Here is a 20324-nt window from a genome sequence, read left to right on the forward strand (position 1 = left end):
CTCCCTTCATCTGTGAAATCAATAAAGATACATTAAAAAAAAAAAAAAAGAGGAACACCTGAGTCTCCAGCAGCCTCCGTGTTACTCAGCCACAATCCCCTGTTTTTTACAGCCCACAGTTATGGGGACTTCTCTTACCAGCTCTGGAACCCTGGGTTGGGGTCTGGTGTGGGGCTGGGACCCCTTGCTTCTCACAGGGGGCCTCCGCAGCGGAGATAAGAAATATGCCACACGTGGGTGTCAAACCAGCCCATTTTGCACCTCTGCCCCTCCTACCAGTCTCAGTGTGCTTTCTTCTTTACTTCTCTAGTTGTAGGACTTCCATTCAGCCAGATTTCAGCAGGTTCTGAATGATTGTTGTTCTGTATTTTAGTTGTAATTTTGATGTGGTTGTGGGAGGTGGAGAGTACGTATGGGTGTTTACCTATGCCGCCATATTGGTTCTGTCACCCTGCCTTTTTGTTTTATTCAGGGCTCCATTGAATTGAATGAGGCCCACCCACACTGGGGAGGGCAATCTTCTTTATTCAAATGTTAATCTCATCCAGAACCACCCATTAAAATTTTTAACCAAATATCTGGGTGCCCCATGACCTACTCAAGCTGAAACATAAAATTAACCATCACAGCCGAAACCGGTTTGACTCAGTGGATAGAGCGTCGGCCTGCAGACTGAAGGGTCCCAGGTTCGATTCCGGTCAAGGGCATGTACCTTGGTTGCGGGCACATCCCCAGTGGGGGGTGTGCAGGAGGCAGCTGATCGATGTTTCTCTCTCATCAATGTTGCTAGCTCTCTATCCTTCTCCCTTCCTCTCTGTAAAATATCAATAAAATATATTTTTTAAAAAAATTAACCATCACAGGGGGGTGATAGATTCATAATTTCATTATCTGGATTGTGGTGATGGTTTCACAACAAATATATGTATCTGCTTCCCCCAATGATAACATCTTGCAAAACCATAGTGCAATATACAGTTATAATAGTTACTGTTCAAATTATCACCAACTGGGTGGTTTAAAATAATAGAGATGTATTTCCTTGCAGTTCTAGAGGCCAGAAGTCCTAAATCAAGGTGCTCCCTCTGGGGGCTCTGGGAGCTCAATGTTCCTTACCTCTTCCAGCTTCTGGAGTTCATCTGCTGAATCTTTCTCTGCCATATCTTCACATCACCTTCTCTTGTGTGTGCGTGCGTGCGTGCGTGCGTGTGTGTGTGTGTGTGTGTGTCTGTCTGTGTAATATTCTTCTGGATCTCACTTATAAGAACATCTGTGATGGCATTTAGAGCTCACCTGGATAATCCCATCTTAAGATCCTTTTTAATTTATTTTTTAAATATATTTTATTGATATTTCACAGAGAAGAAGGGAGAGGGACAGAGAGCCAGAAACATCGATGAGAGAGAAACACCGATCAGCCGCCTCCCGCACACCCCCGACCGAGGACGTGCCCGCAACCAAGGCACACGCCCCCGACCGGAACCGAACCCGGGACCCCTCAGTCCGCAAGCCGACGCCCCATCCACTGAGCCAAACCGGTCCCGGCATGATCCTTTTTAATTTAATCACACCTGCAAAGATATTTTTTCAAACATTTTAATACCAACCGGTTCTGGGCGTTATTAGGTGGATATATCTTTGGGAGCTATCTATCATTTTGGTGTTGAATTTTGTCAAATGCTTTTTCTGTAGTGGTTGATGTGATTATGTGGTGTTTCTTCCTTAGTCTGTTAATATGGTAGGTTACATTGATTGATTTTTGGATATTGAACCAGCCTTGCATGCCTGGAATAACATCCCACATATGTTTCTTACCTGTTGTCTGTCTCTCCCATTTGAAGCTAAGTTCCAAGTGGGCAGAAACTATTGGGTTCATTTTGTTCATTGCAGTATCCCAGTGCCTAGAACAATGCCAGGTGTAGGCAAGCACTCAATACTTATTTGATGAACAAGTGAAAGAACAGTAGAGAGATGAAGGGAATTCTCAAAACTATGTTGAAAGGCAATTCCAGGATGACAGCTGTGGGCAGCCTGGAATCGGTCTGCCCAGGGTTGCCTATGTGGTTGGGAAGAAGCCTGGGGGATGTGGGTTTGAATCCCAGCTCTGCCACATGCTAGTTCTGTGGCCTCAGACATGTCACTCCACTTCTCTGAGCTTCACGTTGTATCTTCTGTAAATGCAGGGTTGTTTGGAAGACCAAACTCGGTTACAGTGTTGGACACGTGGTGAAGGTGAGGAAACAATTCTTCACCTCTTTCTGCTAGCATTTAAACATTTTGTAAATTGTGGTAAAATACAAGTAACAAAATTTACCATCCGAACCATGTTTAAATGCACAGCTCAGCAGTATTGAGTACATTCATATTGTTGCGCAGCCACCACCACCATCATCTCCAGAACTACTTACTCTCATGAAACAGAAACTGTCCCCAGCCCAGCCCATGTGGCTCAGTGGTTGAGTGTCTACCCATGAACCAAGAAGTCGCTGTTTCTATTGCCGGTCAAGGTGCATGCGCAGGTTTTGGGCTTGATCCCCAGTAGGGGGCGTGCAGGAGGCAGCCAATCAATGATGTTTCTATCTATCCTTCTCTCTTCCTCTCCCTCTAAAATCAATTAAAAACAAACAAACAAACAAAAACTGTCTCCATTTAACACGAACTCCCCATTCCTTCTCCTCCCATCCCCTGGTGACCTCCATTCTATTTCTGTCCCCTGCAGCATTCGTAATAGCTTCTGTGACTGCATGCACATCGTCCCTTCTAGCTGGTGCAGTGAGTTGTTTACGTGTATTAATCGCTCCCGTCTGGTTGAGAGCTCTCATTCATCCCTGCCCCGCAGAGCCCAGTATGGTGCCTGCCACACAGTAATACAGGTTGGAGGAAGGAAGGGAAAACGAATGTGGGAAATTAACAAAGGGTCCCTATGGGTTCATGGTCAGAGGCACATAGCTCTGTGGTCTGAGTTTACATAGTGGGTGCTCAAAATATATTGAAAATCAAAATGATGATATAGGTGATTTTTGTAAACTTTTACTTATTTTTTGAATGGATAAAATATTCTAAATTCAAATCCCTTACCCCTCCCGACCCCATCCTCCAGGCCCTCACCAGAGGCAACCTCTGTCACCAGTTCCTTTTGTACCCTTCCAGAGGACTGTGAGTGTGTGAGTGCGTGTGTGTGTGAGTGCGTGTGAGTGCGTGCACACACATTAGCATGCTTTACATGCTCTTCTGCACACCTTGCACTTTTTCACACGCCTTACCTTTGAGATCCTTCTCTGTCAGTATATAGAGAGCTTTGCCATTGTTTGATAACATTCACTGAATGATGTATTGATCATGTCATCTGTTTATTCTGCCTCCTATCACCTGGTTATACTTGTCACACCATTTATTTAACCTGCCACCTGTTGATGAACATTTAGGCTGTTCCAAATTCTTGCTGTACAAGAAGTGATACATGAACAACTTTGGGCCTCACCCGGGACTGAGTCTCGGCCTTTTACCTCAAGCCTGGTATACCCCAGCCTCTGGCTCAGCCCCCGCACCCCAGCTCTCCTGGGCTGCACTGCCGCCCCTTCCACAGCCATGGCCCCCCTGTCTGCATCCTCCTCAAACCCTTCCTGAGCCTTACTCTGTGCCAGGCTTGTGCTGGCTTCTGGGTGTCCAGGCCAACAAGCCCCAGTCCGACCTTCCTGAGCTCGCAGTCCTGAGGGATAATGGACAAGGGAACAGTGACTTAAAATCAAGGTGGTAAGTGCTGAGAAAGAGGCATGTTGCCCGCCCACCTGGGAAGTCAAGTGGAAGGGCTTTTGGCTTAATCCCTGATAATCTTACCCCTGATCCAGGCTGCCTGGGTGGTTTCCTTACTGTGAGTGGGAGGAGGGGAAGGGGACACAGGGTAGGGTCAGAGGAGGCGGGACTGCCCCTATGGCTGCTCTGCCTGCCCAGTCTGGGCCAGGCCTAGGCCAGCTCTTGGTCTGCTGCCTGCTGCTGCCCCCACTTGTGCCCTCGCTGCCTGCTCTCCCTCTGGGGGCTCCTCTGATGACCCCACCACACACACCCTTATGTCAGAAACACCTCTGCTCACTTTTGAAACTAACCATCTGTCCCATCGGAAGGGCTCATTCTGAGAAGCTTATTCCACCAAGTTAATAGCTCGTGATGGGAGGGAAGGGATTGGGGGCAAGAGGCTGGATACTGTCTAAATGAACTCTTCTTGGCCCAGAGGAGTGGACGCCAGCACTGACCTAGGGCACCAGGACCCTTATCATGGGAAGCCACCCGAGCCCCCTCAAGCCCCACTATCCAGACAGCTGTCCATCTGTCCCCCAGGTCACTCAGCAAGCCTTCCCACATCACAATATCCACTGCCACACCCTTCCCTGCACCACCAGGAGTCCCTGGTTCACAGGCCAGCATCCAGGAAGGGCAGCATGACTCACCTGCACTCACATCCCCTCACCAGAAGGAGCACAGGATGAGGCATCAAGTATCATGGGGCTGGGAGGAACTGAACACCTTCCCAGGGCTGAGCTGAGGGAGTTTCTGGTGGGTTTAATGTGTGTGTATTTTTAAAGGGCTGTAGAAGCAGCATTACCAGTACTCACAGTGGCCAGAGGGTGGAAGCAAGCCAGTTGTCCACAGACAGGTGAATGGATAAACAAAGTATGGTCTGTATATATACATTGTATATACACACGCAGTGGGATCTTCTTCAGAGTTACAAGGAAGGAAATTCTGACATGGGCTACAATGTGGATGAACCTTGAGGGTGTTATGTTAAGTGAAATAAGCCAGACACAAAAGAACAAACACTATATGATTGCATTGACGTAAGGTACTCAGAGTACTCATGGAGTGATCAGAACCCCCTGGTCTGGCTGGATGCCCAGAAAGGACGCCTCTTGGCTGTTAGAGTGCTTGCAGAAACATGAGTAAAGGTGACCAGGGACTTGGATTAGACCAGAAGTGGGCGAGCTCATAAAGATTGGGGGCGGGGGGCATCAGTTAGAGCCTGACTCTGAACCTGGCGTGGAACGTAAGCCCCCACCCCCACCACCCCCCCGCCAAGGTGTGCGCATGTGCGTGTGTATGGCCCTGAAGTGCATAATGTCTCGGGTCACATAGAATGCTCTGACGGCCTGTGTGCATCCGTGGGGGCGAAGTGCATCTGCAGACCTAAGGCGCATTTGTGCACAGGCCAGGGCGCGGCGTGGCGCTCCCACCGTGGGGATCACACGGTCGGTTAGATGGGGCAACGGCGTCTGCTCTGATCCCTAACTCATTATTAAGCTCCTCGCTCTTTGCAGACGCTCCCTGCGCCTCCCCATCTCCGGGCTGCAGCGGCGCAGGCGCCGGCAAAGCCGATCGCTGAGCGGGAGCAGCCGGCCGTGCTCCCGGCCGTCCCGGGGGAGCAGGTGAGCGACCCATGCCGCTCGACCTCTAGGCCCTTGGCGGAGACGCCGCCGGGCCGCGCTGCGCCCCCGCCCCCGCCTTCCCTGCCTGGAAGTACCCGTCTTGCCTCTGTTGGCATCACCCCCCTTCTCCTGCCTGGGATCCCTCCTCCCCCCCTGCCTGGTTTCTCCTCTCCTCCCGCCTGCCTGGCATCCCTTCTCCATGGCTGGCATCCCTCTTCCCCCTGCCTGGCATCTACCTCTTTATCCCTTGCCTGGCACCTTCCCCTTACCTGGCATCCCCCTTCTCCCTGCCTGGATGCTCCCTCCCTTTCTTGATGTCTCCCCCACTCCTGACTCTTCCTCCCTGCCCCCTGCCTGGCACCCCCAGCCCCAGCCTGGTACCTCTTCCTCCTGTCCCCTGTCTCACACCTCTTCCATGACTGCCAAATTCCCACCCGTCGTCGTCTCCTCTCGGATGCTTCCCCTCCTCATCCCTCTTTCCCTACCTGGTACCTTTCCATCCCCCCTCCCCACCTGCATTTCCCCTCCTTCCTTTTGCCTGGCGCCCTACTGCCTGGTACCATACTCTCCTCCCTCCAGTCTGGCATCTTCCCTCCTCCACGATTGTCTTGCACCTACTCCTCTTCGTCACCTCCCCTCTGCCTAGCACTTTCCTATTCAACTCTTGCCTGGCATCCTTGCCCTCTGCCCTACACCCCTGCCTGGCACCTCCCCTCCTCCTCCCTGCCTGGCATATTCCCACCTCCCATCCTGTCAGCACCTTCCCTCCTCCCCCTGCCTGGCATCTTCTCTCCTCCCATTCTGCCTGGCACTTCTCCTCCTTCCATCTAGCCTGGCACCTCCCCTCCTCCCCCATGCCTGGCACCTCCCCTCCTCCCCCGTGCCTGGCATCTTCCCTCCCCCCCCTGCCTGGCATCTTCCCTCCCCCCCTGCCTGGCATCTTCCCTCCTCCCCCCTACCTGGCATCTTCCCTCCTCCCCCTTGCCTGGCATCTTCCCTCCTCACATCCTGCCTGGCACCTCCCCCCCTCCCCCCTGCCTGGCACCTCCCCTGTCTCTACTTAGCATCCTCCTGCCTGTATACCTCTCTCCCATTCAGGTGTTTCTCTCTCTCCCACCTTCCTGCAGGGCACCTCCCCCAATCCTGGGCTGGTAATCTCTCCCCTGTTGGCATCTCCCTTTACATGGCCTTGCCTTCCTCCTCACCCTTCCCAGAGTCACCCCCTGGCCACCAGCCCCTGCACATGACCCTGAGCCACTCTCAAGCCCTCCACTCCCCGCCCCCTATCTACAGCACCACCCTCTCCTCAATCCCCACATTCTGCCATCTGCCAGGAACCTCAGCACTGGCCACCCGAAGCCCAGGGCCTACAGGGCAAACCCCGGGAGGTCCTGCACTCCGGAGGGGGTGGCTGAGACTACCTGCCTGCCGCACCTACAGTCCCTCAGGAGGGCCTAGGGATGACCCGAAGCCACCCAGTTCCCATCCTGCCTGCCGGTCAGACCCTTCACCTTAATGCCCAGCTCTCCCCAACCTGTTGCCAGGTCCCCAGAGCTTCGACCCCGTAGGAACCTGGGCCTGCCTGGGTTCCGGCTCTGTCCTCGGGAGCCCGTGTGTGACGGCTTCCTGCAAGCTCACTGCCCCCTCCCATGCTCTTCTTTGTGCTGCCAGCCTGGGCCCTCACCACCACCTCAGTCCTAGTCACTTCCTGTCAGGGGCCGGTCCATGGTGGCCCCTCAGCTGTCTTCCCCAGCCTCCTGGGGCCCCTTGAATCTGCCTGGGGCTCGAGGTCTGCCGGCCCTCCCACTGCCCTCTCCTTTCAGATCCTCCTCAGAATGGTGCTTGGAGCTGCAGGCGAGGTGGGCTCTGGGCCCGGACCCCGAGGGGGCACTGGGTGAGTGCCCTGCTGCAGGACCCTGCCACCCATGACTCCAGGCCTTCAGCACCCACCCACCGTGGTACAGGTAGGCGCTGCCTCCCCCAAGGCTGGGAGCAGGAACCCTGGGGCCCAACTGAGAGTTGCTGGCGTCTGGCCCCCTCTTGGCACTTCTGCCCCAGCCAGACCCATGGCAGTGCCTCTTCTCAGCCCTCGCACAGCTGGAGCCTCGGCCTTCCCCCCTCCTTCCGCTGGCACACCCTCCACCTTCCCCCCTCCTGTCCCTGGGTCCTGCCTCTCAGAACCAGCTGAGCCAGGGACAGGCAAGCCTGAAACCATGCTTTTGGTTCAGGTGAAAATGGTCTGTTGTTATGGCTTGTTCCACTTCCTTCCCACCAACAGACACCCCGACACACATCTCTCCTCTCCCCCATGTGTGAACACACAACCCTGTGCACACATGTGCTCCCCCTGCTGGGAGGAACCTGCTGACCGCTGGCACAACGTGGCCTCCAGAAACCTAACCCCAAACATGCTGTGGCAGACATGCCAAAGCCTGCAGGGCCAGGCGGGTTTGTTCTTAGCAGGAGGGTGAGGTAGCAGCCTGTCGCACGGCCTTGGGGGAGCCAGCCCTGTGCTGCCACTAGGCAGGCCTGTGGCACAGAGACGCTCCGTGCCCACTGATGTGAGCTGGACCCTCCTGGGCCTCCTCCTGGCAGAGGGAGAGGAGGATGGCCTGGCTAGTCCCACACCAGTCCCCCTGGTCCCGAAGGACACACTGAGGCACCGCATGGAAAGGCCACCTGCCTGAGAGCAAGTTCATCAGTGGGGAGGGGCAGGCGCCGGTCTGAAGCCTGCAGTCTGGTGTGTGCCCCGCCTGCCCGGCCCCACCTGCCTCTCTGGCTGCCTCACTGGTGGGGTCACCTGGCAACAGCCTGTGAGACCCAGTCCCAGCAGGAGGAGCTGACAGGCCAGCCCGCAGGAAGTGCCACAGGGCTCTGAGAGGGACACAGAGAAGCCCTGGATGGGCAATTTGAGGTGGCCTTTTGGAGAAGAGGAGGGCGGGTCAGCTGGTGCCAGGTCAAGGGTGGGCTGGATGAGCGTGCCTTTCTCAGCTTCTCCTTCCTCAGAAGCTGCCAAGGAACTCAGCCTCCTGGTGTGGCTGCTCTAAGGCAGGGGCAGCCCTGTCCCCTCCACCCCTCACCCCTGTGGCTGGAAGATGTGAGCACTGGCTGCTGGCAGGCCCAGAGGATGGAGCAGCAGGGGTGCTGTGAGCTCCGACATCTGGTGCTGTCATCCTGGAATAAATGCAGTGAGGGGCAGGAAAGTCAAGGCCCCAAACAGAGGTCCCACCCTCTGCCCCCAGACCTAAGCACTGTCTGAGGTGAAGTGGGGACCTATTCCTCAGCTTGTGGCGTCGGTTTTAGTGCGGAATCCTAGAGGAAAGCTACGAGCTAGTGTCCCACACATGTTCTTCCTGAGTGCTCTTAAGTTCTGGGGTGTCTGAGGGCGGAGGCCAGGTCCCATGGGGGTGGGGAGGCTGGTGGGAGGCAGCTGAAGTCCCTGAGAGATATGCCAGAGTCAGGTCCTCAAATGGTAAGGCCTCGTACATTTCCACTGATTTGGGGTGCACTGAGCTAAGCCCTGAGGGGCTCCCAGCAGCAGTAGGCAGGTGCCTCAGGCTGTGAGGATGGGCAGTGGGGGAGGGGAGGCTTGAGAAGACTGGGAGGCTGGGAGGCCCTGGGACAGTGAGTACATCCTGGTGATACCTGGTCCCCAAGTAGCCCGTCACAAGGTGAATCTAAGGCTTATCTGGGATTCCTGGGGAGTCAGGAGCCCCAACCTTCCCACGTGCGGAAGGTGTTGAGGAGTCAGGTGCTAGAGGAAGTTTCTGGCAGTTTATTTTAGAGTCACAGTCACCTAAATTGGCCTTCATTCAGTGTGTACAGTGGTGGGTGTGGAGCTGGCTTGGACGCCTGGCAATGGGGGCACGTGCTGTCACTTGGATGCTGACAAGCTCTAAGCTAGCTGGTGTCTAGTCCAGGCTGGAAGAGCTGGGGCTATCACCCGCCCCCTCCCACCCAGCGCTTCATGGTGTGATGGCAAGTGAGCTGTTAAATGGCAGAGCTAATGAGCGGGAGGTGTCGCCAGGAGGCTGAATGGCTCTCGGGTTTGGCTGGATTCTGAACTCTCTTCAATTGCTGCACCAGCGGGTCAGCCTGCTTCTGGTGGCACTCAGCTAAGGGACACTTTGTGGGGCCGTGTCCCCCAAAGCGGGGCCATGTCCCCCAAAGCGGGGCATGTGCAGACTCTCGGTGACCTGTAAGGGACCCGATGGGAGAGTAGTTGCTCTCAGGCTGGCCCTTGATTTGCTTCCCAAGCTGTGAACCTGATTTCTTTGTGACCCAAACCTGCAGGAAATTTGAACTGGTCTTATGCACACGTTTCCCCCAGTGCCTTGACTGGAATTTACGAACCTGGATCACTCCATGTCAACCATCTCTCCAGACTGCAGAGCATTCTGGGCCTGAAGGGAGGGAGAGAACAGGGGATGAGAGGATGCCCCATCTCATTCCAGGAGGAGTTGGAGGTAGTTAGTACAGGGATGAAATGTACGGCCAAGAAGGGATTAGTGCACAACACATGAACCAAGAGGCCCTGGGACCCTCCCACGTGATAGATATGTATTTATTGCCTTTTTAATGTTCATATTTTTCTCCTTTTCCTCTTCGTAAAGACTACCCTTCAACATTTCATGTAACACTGATTTGGTGGTGATGAACTTCTGTAGCATTTTCTTGTCTGTGAAACTCTTTATCTGACCTTCAATTCTAAATGAGAGCTTTGCTGGCTAGAGTAATCTTGGTTGTAGGTCCTTGTTATTCATCACTTTAAATATTTCTTGCTGCTCCCTTCTGGCCTGCATAGTTTCTGTTGAAAAATCAGCTGAGTCGTTTAGGTGCTCCCTTATCCTATCTAATAAAGAGGGAATATGCTAATTGACCATCACTCCATCACAAAGGTGGTTGCACCCACAGCTGAGGCCAAGTTCCCAAAAGGAGCCTTAACAAGCAATCAGCAGGGACCTGAGGCTACGCCCTCCCCCAGCCCTTTGGGGCTTGACAGGGGACCTCAGGCTGTGTCCCCCACCTGGCAGGGCTTGACAGGGGACCTCAAGGTGCGCTTCCCATCCTGGTGCTGGGCTAGGGGACCTCAGGCTGCTCCCCCGGCCCCAGCGCCAGGCCTGGGGACCTCAGGCCATGCCCCACACCAGATAGGGCTCGACAGGGGACTTCAGGCCATGCCCTCTCACCCCAGCACCAGGCCGGGGAACCTCAGACCACACCCCCTGCCTGGTGGGGCTTGACAGGGGACCTCAGGCTGCACCCCCTGCCCAAGCACCAGGCCAGGGGACCTGAGGCTGTGCCCCCCCTGCCTGGCTGGGCTTGACAGGGGACCTCAGGCCATGCCCCCCACCCAGAGGGGCTTAACAGGGGACCTCAGGCTGTGTCCCCCACCTGGCGGGGCTTGATGGAGGACCTCAAGGCACGCCCCCCACTCCAGTCTGGGCTGGGGGACCTCAGGACATGCCCCCCTTCCTGGCGCCAGGCCAGGGGACCTGAGGCTATGCCCCCTGCTCGGCAGGGCTTGACAAGGGTGGGACTGGCTGGGTCTGGATCTAGCCCAATGTTGGGGAGGGCCAGCCAGGTCTGGGTCTCACGTGATTTTGAGGTGCATGTGGGTGGGTGGGGACTTGACTCTGGGTCCCATGGTGTGCCCCAGACTCTGACAGGAGGAAGGTTTTCATATACATTTTACTAATTTTCTTTCATATCTGACACTTCTATTATAGAGAAAGGGCAAATAGCAATATTAGATTATTTCCTCTAATTAATTCCCTTTTAATGTGCACGAATTTCGTGCACCGGGTCACTAGTAGGTAAATAACTGCTTTTTTCTTGCTGCTTGTAAGATTCTCTCTTTGACTTTAACCCTTATCATTTTAATTATGATGTGTCTTGGTGGGGCTTCTTTGGGTTCCTCTTGTTTGGGACTCTCTGCACTTCATGGACTTGTAACTCTATTTCTTTCACCAGATAGGGGAAGTTTTCTGTCATTATATCTTCAAATAGCTCTCTCTCTTATCCTTCTGGCACCCCCATGATGCAAATGTTGGTAGTCTTCAAGTTGTCCCAGAGGCTCCTTACACTATCTTCATTTTTTTTTTTTATAATTTTTCCCTTCTTTTTGCACTTCTGATTGGGTGGTTTTTCCTTCCTCACATTCCAAATCGTTGATTTGATTCTCAGAATCCTCTACTCGACTGTTGAATCCCTGTAAATTATTCTTTATTTCAGTTAGTATATGCTTAATTTCTGACTGGTGCTTTTCATGTTTTTTGAAATTCTTACTAAGATCCTTAAAAGTCACACTAAGTTCCTTAAAGCTCTCATTAAGATTCTTGATTAACCTTATAACCATGGTTTTGAACTCTGTATCCAGTAGTTTGCTTGCTTCCATTTGTGACATGTTTCTTTATCTCTACATTTTGTCTGCTTACTTGTGTTTGTTTCTATGTATTAGGTAGATCTGCTGTCTTTTGGAACTAGTAGAGTACCCTTGTGTAATAGGTGTCCTTTAGGGCCCAGTGGCTCAACCTCTCCAGTCACCTGAACTGGGAACTGTAGGTGTGCCCCTATGTGGGCTATGTCATAGTCTTGTAGTTGAACCTTGATTGCTGTTGGCATCACTGGGAGGAATTGACCTTTAAGCCAAATTGGCTGTGAGAACCAGCTGCAACTACAGTGGAAGAGCTGCTGTGCAGGAGACACCCCTATGGAGAGGACTTGCTTCAGTAGGGCTTTGGTGCTCACGGAGTCTGCCAGTTGGGTGTGTTGCTTGTGGATGTGTAGAGTTGTAATCTGGTATGGTCTGAAGCTATCCACCAGGTGCACTGGGTCTGAGGCATTCTAGGAGGTGCAAAGTCGACACTGCCTGGGGCCACCTGGAAGAAGCTACAGAGAGGTCTGTAGATGGCTACTACTTGTATTGGGCTTATGAAGTACCCAGTTGAGGCCAAGCTGTGAAGAAAGGCAGGCTAGTGCTAGTCCTGGGTATTGGGCCTTTTATTGATAGGTTTGGGGCACCCTGACACCAGCTGCTGCTTGTTTGAGAGATTTTAGCAAAGTCTGAAACCTGAGCCGAGACAGGCCCTTCATATGGAAAAGCTGCAGCAAACAGCTTGGGGGACTGCAAATTGGATGGGGTGGGGTCTCAGGGAATCACCAGTGAGGAGCAAACAGTGTGAGCCAGGCTGATGGAAACTCAGATATGGCTGCCAGTCAGCTCTGCAACCAAGGGTGGGGGTCGGGGCAGCGGAGAGGAGTAGAGGGAAGAGGAGGTCCCAGCACTGGAACAATGACACCTGCAAGCACCCCCTGTCTGGGAGAAATCCAACCCCCGAGTTCCTGCCACTATGCCAAACACTCCTCCCTGTATGTCCCTGTGTCCACCAAAGTCACCTGGCACTGGAGCTCAGAGGGATAGAGCCCAAGTAAGTTTGTGCTCTGGCCTTTTAAAAGGAGCTCTCTGGGTCTCCAGCAGCCTCCATGTCACTCAGCCACAATCCCTATGGGTTTTTACAGCCTGAAGTTATGGGGACTTCTCTTACCAGCTCTGGAACCCTGGGCTGGGGGCCCGATGTGGGGCTGGGACCCCTTACTCCTCACAGGGGGTGCCTCTGCAGCAAAGATATCCCTTGCAAGTAAAAAGAATGGCACATGTGGGTGTCTGACCAGCCTGTTCTGTGCCTCCACCCCTCCTACCAGTCTCAAAGTGCTTTCCTTTTTACTTCTCTAATTGTAGGACTTCCATTCAGCCAGCTTTCAGGCAGTTCTGAATGATGGTTGTTTTGTAGTTTTATTGTAATTTTGATGTGGTTGTGGGAGGCAGCGAGTACCGGTGTTTACCTACATCGCCCTCTTGGTTCCTCTACCCAATCACCTCATTCTTTTATTTGATTTTATTTCCTAGACACATCTCAAGTCCATTTGCATATTTCCCAGGTCACCATCCTCGTCCATCTGCTGCTATCTTCTGCCCAGACCACTGAGGTAGCCACCTAACTGGTGCCCCACACTCAGTCTGGGCCCCTGCCCCAAGCCCCAACCCACCAGGCATTCACAATGGGCTTCCTGAAACATGACCTGGCCTGTCTTCCATGTCCTCATGGCCTTCAAATGACTGCCCTCACTCACAGTCTTCACACATGCTATTCCCTTTGCCAGCAATACTCTTTCCAGCTCCCTTCACCTACCTAAGTATGCTCATTCTTCAAGGCCAGACTTAAATGCCACTTCTTCTGGGGACACTTTTTCACTCCCTGATTAATGTAAAGTCAGTCCCACCTTCTTATGTACCAGAAATTTAAATATTTCATTGTAGAGCTCCTTAAAGGCACAGACTGTATGCATCTGTCTTGTTCTGCATAGCACACAAAAATATTTCTTGAATGAGCGAGTGAATAAATGAGGCAGTCAGAGAAGAAAGGAGGATCCTAAAATGAGCTTGCCATCCCTTTTACTGTTGGCCATGCCCTCTCTACACCCTCATGACCCAAGCGTGGGCCTTTCTTACCTGCCCACCTTGACCTGCCAACACCTGAGCAGCTCCATCCAGCAGCTCTCAGCCTCCACCCGGCAGTCCCTCCCCAACAGGACCTGTTCACTATGTTCCAAAGGTTAGTCCTTCCTCAGTTGTTCTTGTGGTGACCTTGGTCTTGCCCTTTGGAGAATATTTCTGCTTCCATGACATTTGTCCGCCTCCAGACACTTGGAGACAGTTGTCACACACTCTGTATCTGCTCTTGGGAACATCCAGTTCTGGCTTCTTCAAATGTTCCTACCTGGGGGCATGTGCAGACTGTTCATGACCTTGGTGCCCACTGGGGAGAGACAGCCAGAGGGGGTGAGGCTGCCTGGTGTGTCAGCCTTTGTATTTATTCAGGCCTGGTATTTCATCTGTAAGGTGGGACTTAACGCCCCTTCTATAAGGATTCAGTGGATGCTGAGTATCAAGCACTCCACCCAAGGCCTCATGTGTGATGAATGTCAGGAACACCCTCCTCAGTGCATGGGTTAAATGTCCTTCTAGGGCTGCTCCGGCTCCAGGTGTCATCTGTAGACCCCAGAGCACAGCTTTCTATCAGTGACCAGGGTCTCCCTTGGTTCCAGGCCACACCTACCATTGGCTCATAAAGGCCTGGGGTCAGTAAGGAGCCCTTGGGGCTTCCTCCCACCAGCCAAGATGTGCCTTCTCCTTGTACCATACCTGTGCAGTCTTCTTCCCAGCCAGCAGCTCTCCATCGGCCTGATGTAATCTGCATATTTGAGAGGCCTAACTTCTTTCCTCTAATAGAGTTTTCAGTTGGAAGGGGGGAAAAATGAACCGGTGTGGGGGTCCAGGAGAGAGCCCTGTGGTCCCCCAGCTCTCTGGGGCTGTGGACACATCTGACTGGGTTTCAGCAGCTGAATCAGCAACAGGGCCGCAAGTGGGTTGCTTTGAGGCAGGAGGAGCGGGGAGGTCCCTTTGGGTGGCAGCCTGAGTAGAGAGGGAAGAAGCTGGTTTTGTCACAAATCTGACTCTCCCACCCAGCAGGAAGCATCATTTTGCTTTTATTTTTGTGCCTCAGTTTACCCTCTGAGCCCCTATTTTACCACCTCTTATCTCACCCTGGCCTCTCCCTTCAGGTTAAAACTCTGTCTTTGAAACCCTTTAAAAAATTTGCCTGTTCAGTAGATGATAGCTCTACCTGTCAAGACCCCCCTCACGCCACAACTGCCCACCCCGTTGCCCACCCCTCACTTCCTCAGCAGCACCTGAGGCTTAAAGCACCACCTGCAGGAGGGAACAGAGCAAAGCACGTGGAGTCAGAATAATATCAGCCAGTGATGATGGAGGGCTCGTGGCAAATTCAAGAACTGTTTTTAGACTTTATCATGGTTTAACATTTATCCTTACTGCAACACTATAAGGCAAATGCCATTATTATCTTCATCACTTTTAAGATGAGAAACTGAGGCACAGAAAGGTTAAGTAGCCTCTGAATGGCCAGGGCAAGAGTCCCAGGTGGGGTCTCTCTACCACATCTGGCTCTCAGAGATGTGTGTGGCCCAGACCACAGTGAAACAGCCAGGCCCTGTACCTCCAGCAGAGACCTAAGGTCAAAGGCTAATTGTTCTGGTGCTCAAAGCCCAGACCACTTATTTACATTAATTGCTGAGCCCCTAGGGGCATTAGAGTTTGTGGTTCCTAAAATAGGGAATTAGGAGGAGGAGTGAATTAGAGAGCTCTTGCTCCTTCAAAAAGGGGCACCCCCTTCTAACTTCCGTCTGACTGTTCCAAGGTCTTGGTGGGCTTATATTGCCAGGTTTCCCGTTTCTTAAGAGACTCTGGAAATCTGTTTCTTTATGTGAAATCTGCCAATTTTTAAGGTTTCTAAGAGTGCGTAGGACAGTGTGGGCTTAGTGAGAGCTGTCTGCCTTACCCAATTTGTAACATCCATCTTGAGCTTTCCTTACCCCCTGTCATCTCTTTTATCCCTCAGGCTCAGAACGTTTCTCACCCCGAGAACTTGAGGGCCTCCGTTTGAGAAACATTGCATTAAGAGCTGCTATCACTTTAGGTATCTCTTGTCACCAATGAGTTATAAATAAAATGTGAAGAACTTTGTCAAAATGTGAAGACCCCTTCCCAAGTATTAGTCAGGGATCCCATTTTGAGAAGCATTGCTCATTAATCCTCAATGGTGTGCAGCTGATGGGAAAGTGGGGGATTGCTGTGGAACCCCCCTCTCAACTTGTCTATGTTTAAACCCAGGGCAGTGGCCCCACCTTCCACACTAAGTTCGCTGTCTGGCTCTGTGTCAATCATTAACCTTGTGCCCTCAATTTTAAAAAGGGTATAGTAATATCCTGCCCTTTCACTTCCTGGGATGTTGAAAGAACCAGATTATATAATGAATATTGAATTGTTTTATAGGCTTTTAAGCTCCATAAAGATATATATATATATATAGATTTGGACATATATCTAAAGTGTTTGACAAAGACTTTGACAAAGTCTTCCCCAATATTTTGAGTTTGGCACATAATGTGGGCTGGATGCAGTGGTGTGTGTTTAAATACCCAACAACTGGATCTTCACAGGCTGGGAAGGGGGAGCTGAGCTCTTATCTGTATTGTTTGCCAATTCCCATGGTGTAAATACTCCTACTGTGGCTGATTTTATTTTATTTTATTATTTATTTATCCTCACCTGATGATATTTTTCCTCTGATTTTTAGAGAGAGTGGGAGAGGGAAAGAAAGAGAGAAATATCGATGTGATAGAAACACATCGATTAGTTGCCTCCTGCATGAGCCCCAACCATGGCCCAGTCCAGGGAGGAGCCTGCAACCCCCTTGACCACAGTCAAACCCAAGATCCTTCTATCTGCAGACCGACGCTCTATCCACTGAGCCAAACTGGCTAGGGCACTGTGGCTGATTTTAAACTACCACATGATACTCCATCATGGGGCTGGATATTCCTATGATGGAGTAAATTTACTGCCAGTTGAAGACTAAGCCCAAAGCGGGTAGATTGTTTGGAGAGAGGGTTTTGTCCTGGTACCTGTCCTCTTTCAATACCTTAGGTCAGTGGTCGGCAAACTCATTAGTCAACAGAGCCAAATATCAACAGTACAACGATTGAAATTTCTTTTGAGAGCCAAATTTTTTTAACTTAAACTTCTTCTAACGCCACTTCTTCAAAATAGACTCGTCCAGGCTGTGGTATTTTGTGGAAGAGCCACACACAAGGGGCTAAAGAGCCACATGTGGCTCGCGAGCTGCAGTTTGTCAACCACTGCCTTAGGCAAAGACCTGGATGAAGAGAGGTTATGCTCACTGGATTTATGAATGATGCAAAGCTGGAAAGGACAGTAAATATATTGGATAATGGAATTGAGATTCAAAAGCTCTCAAGCCAGAATAATGGGCCAAGGTTTAGAAGATGAATATGAACAAGAATAAATATGTGTCTGTTCTTGAGTTCACAAAGACAACATTACGAATGGGATGGGGAGACATGCTTTGGCACAATTAGAGTAGGAAAAGAATTGAGGTTTTAATTGACAGTGAGTTCAATACAAGTCCAAAATGGGAAGGGTGGTTATCAATGAGTGATTCATTAGCAGTACTTTATTCAGTCCTCTATGACTTAAAGAGAATTTTCACATGTCCTCTCATTACTGTTTTGCTATTGACAGTAACCCAATGTGACGATGGTATACCTGTTTTAAAAAGGATGACCCTCCCATCCACCTGTGAGGCAGGTGTAGGGCTCCCTGTTGTGCAAACGGAGAAAATGATGCTTAGACAGGTCAGGTAACTTGCACAAGTTTTGGTCATCAGTGGCTGAGCCAGGCATGAAACCACCACTGACTGACTCTGGGGCAGTGATTCTGTGTGTGTGTGTGTGTGTGTGTGTGTGTGTGTGTGTAGGCTCAGGCAGGTTGATGTGACTTCACACTGCTGTCCTCTTGTCAATAGGCCATGGAGTGGACACTCAGACTCAGGTCCTCTGGGCCAGGCTCTGCCTTGTGTTGTGCTTGTGGAACACATTATTCTATGGGCTGCGCTTAGGATGTGGGAGCAGGATGGATGGCCCACGGACTGGCCAAGCAGGTCACATGCAGAACACTGGAGTGAAGAGCAGTGTTAGGGGTGGATTGGTAATTAGTACCTAGGGCTGCCACAAAGCACGGCAGACCAGGGCTGAAACAACTGAAATGCATTTCCTCAGAGTCTAGAGCAGCCTTGGGCAAACTACGGCCTGCAGGCCGGATCCGGCTGTTCTATCCGGTTGGTTCTCTTGCTCTCCCCTGGCTCCTTTACTTTGAATTTATATTAGTTCACACAAACACTCCATCCATGCTTTTGTTCCGGCCCTCCGGTCCAGTTTAAGAACCCATTGTGGCCCTCGAGTCAAAATGTTTGCCCACCCCTGGAGAGGTTGGAAGCCTGCGATCAAGGTGTCAGCAGGGTTGGCCCGTTCTGGGGGCTGTGAGGAAGGACCTGTGGGGAAGGCCTGTCTCCGGGGCCTGTAGATGGCCATCTTCTCCTGTCTCCTCACATCATCTTCCCTCTGTGTGTGTCAGCCTCTGTGTCCAAATGTCCCCTATTTCTTAACGACGTCAGTCACATTGGATTAGAATCAACCTAATGGCCATCTGAACTTGATGTCCTCTGTAAATGCCATGTCTCCAAATAAGATCACATTCCTAGGTGCTGTGGGTTAGGACCCCAACAAACGACTTTGTGGAGAACATAATTCAGCCCATAAGGGACTGTGATCGCTGCCTTCAGCATTGGGAGTCCTGTCTTTTGCAGGAGCGAGATGGGCTCTAAGTGACCAACACCTCCAGGAGGTTTGACCCTGGGGTACACCTGCCACAGGAAGAACCAAGGCCCCAGGGGACAGTTGGACTCCCTGCCATTGTGGGATCCCTTGGGCCCCTGGCGGCTGAAATATAGGCTCCCCACCTGGCTCTAGCTCTCCCCTCGTGGGACTGCGCGGAGCCCGAGGGGGGCCTCCTTTCTGTGCCACTGATACAGTCCATGTGCCACTTGTACGCTGGCAGCCAGCCTATGGCAACCCTGCAGCCAGCTCCCCAGAACTCTCAGCAGGGCTGCAGCTGCTGGCTTCTCCTCCACTGACACCAAGGCCCACTATACCGCCCAGCCACAGCCCCCCAAGGAGGTAGCTGTTAGGGGGTAATTCCCTCTCTGCTCCGCAAGGACTGCCATCCTTCTAACCCAGTGCTGGTCCAGGCTCCCCTGACTTCCGGCTTCATCGTGAGAGACCTTCTTCACCAGCACGTGCTCAGGGCTCTGGAATGGGATGCACTACCTAGTACTAGAACTGCGGCCTTCCTGGCAGCTGGGTTGTGGGACAAACAAAAGTTTAGCCAGGCATGAACCCACCACTGACTGACTCTGGGGCAGTGGTTCTCTGGGCAGTTTCTCCCTCCAGGGACAAAGGACTGTGTCTGGAGATACTTTTGTTTGTCCCACAAAAGTGAGGGGTGAGGGTGGTGGTAAAAATTACTGGATAGAGACCAGGGGTGCTCCTAACATTGTATGATGCATGGCACAACCTACACACACACACACACACACACACACACACACACACACACACACACACACAAATTATACAGCCCAAAATGTCAACAGTGCCTTGAAGACTTTAGAAGCCTTGTTCTCAGGTGGAAGCTGAGCTATCACACCATGTGTCAAGGCCTTCGGTCCCATCAGCCCTTTTCCGGTCCTTAAACTCATGTGTCTCGAGGGCTGAGGCTGTGTCTAGCACATGAATCAGCAGCACTTCCCACAAAGCAGTCACCTCATGGGTGCTCACTAAGCATGGGAAGGGGAAGGCAGGGGAGAGGTGGGAAAGGACGGTGCAGCGGGGAGGCCCTGCTTTGCCTTTAGGTGTCTTCAGCAGCAGCTCCTAAACCTCAGCTTCCCTGGGCCAACAAGCAGCCTTAGGAATTATTCTTGGATTTAAACCCAACTGATTTGCTGTGGTGGCTCCTGAAGTGTCTCCCTTGCCAATCTTTCCTGCAGCGCCTACCATGCTTCTGGGCCACATATACAGGCTAACAATGCAAGGCCCGGCCTGCATACTGATGGCCATTCTCTGTTCAAGGAAGCGTCTGGGAGAACCCAGACTCCCCTCCAGGCCCCCATAGCCACTATGAATATCACCTGGCCGACCCCTCGCAGCTGTGATCCCTGCAGCTGCAGGGCTCTGAGGGCTCCCTGGCTTCACTGCTCCCTTAGCTGGGGGTTGGTCCGCAGCAGGACCACTGGGGACCCAAAGGTAAGCAGAGTAGTGGCAGTGGAGTGTGGGGGGGGGGGGGGCGCGGGGAGGGGAAGAAGGGGGAGTGTTTGAGAGGTGCAGCATCAGGAACCCAGAAACAGC

The 20324-nt window shown here is 52.1% G+C and overlaps 1 protein-coding gene across 1 annotated transcript in view; it reads left to right on the plus strand.

The window, feature by feature from the left end:
• The first annotated feature begins 5094 nt into the window (after positions 1-5094).
• The window catches only part of SMARCD3 (SWI/SNF related BAF chromatin remodeling complex subunit D3), a 38279-nt gene continuing 23049 nt past the window's right edge, over positions 5095-20324 (plus strand). The window contains exons 1-2 of the mRNA XM_080665373.1: positions 5095-5420; positions 7244-7384. Of these exons, the coding sequence (XP_080521499.1) occupies positions 7346-7384 (39 nt within the window). The 5' untranslated portion in view covers positions 5095-5420; positions 7244-7345. The remainder of the gene's footprint in view (positions 5421-7243; positions 7385-20324) is intronic.

Source organism: Plecotus auritus, assembly GCF_963455305.1.
Source record: "Plecotus auritus genome assembly, chromosome: 4".
Classification (NCBI taxonomy): domain Eukaryota; kingdom Metazoa; phylum Chordata; class Mammalia; order Chiroptera; family Vespertilionidae; genus Plecotus; species Plecotus auritus.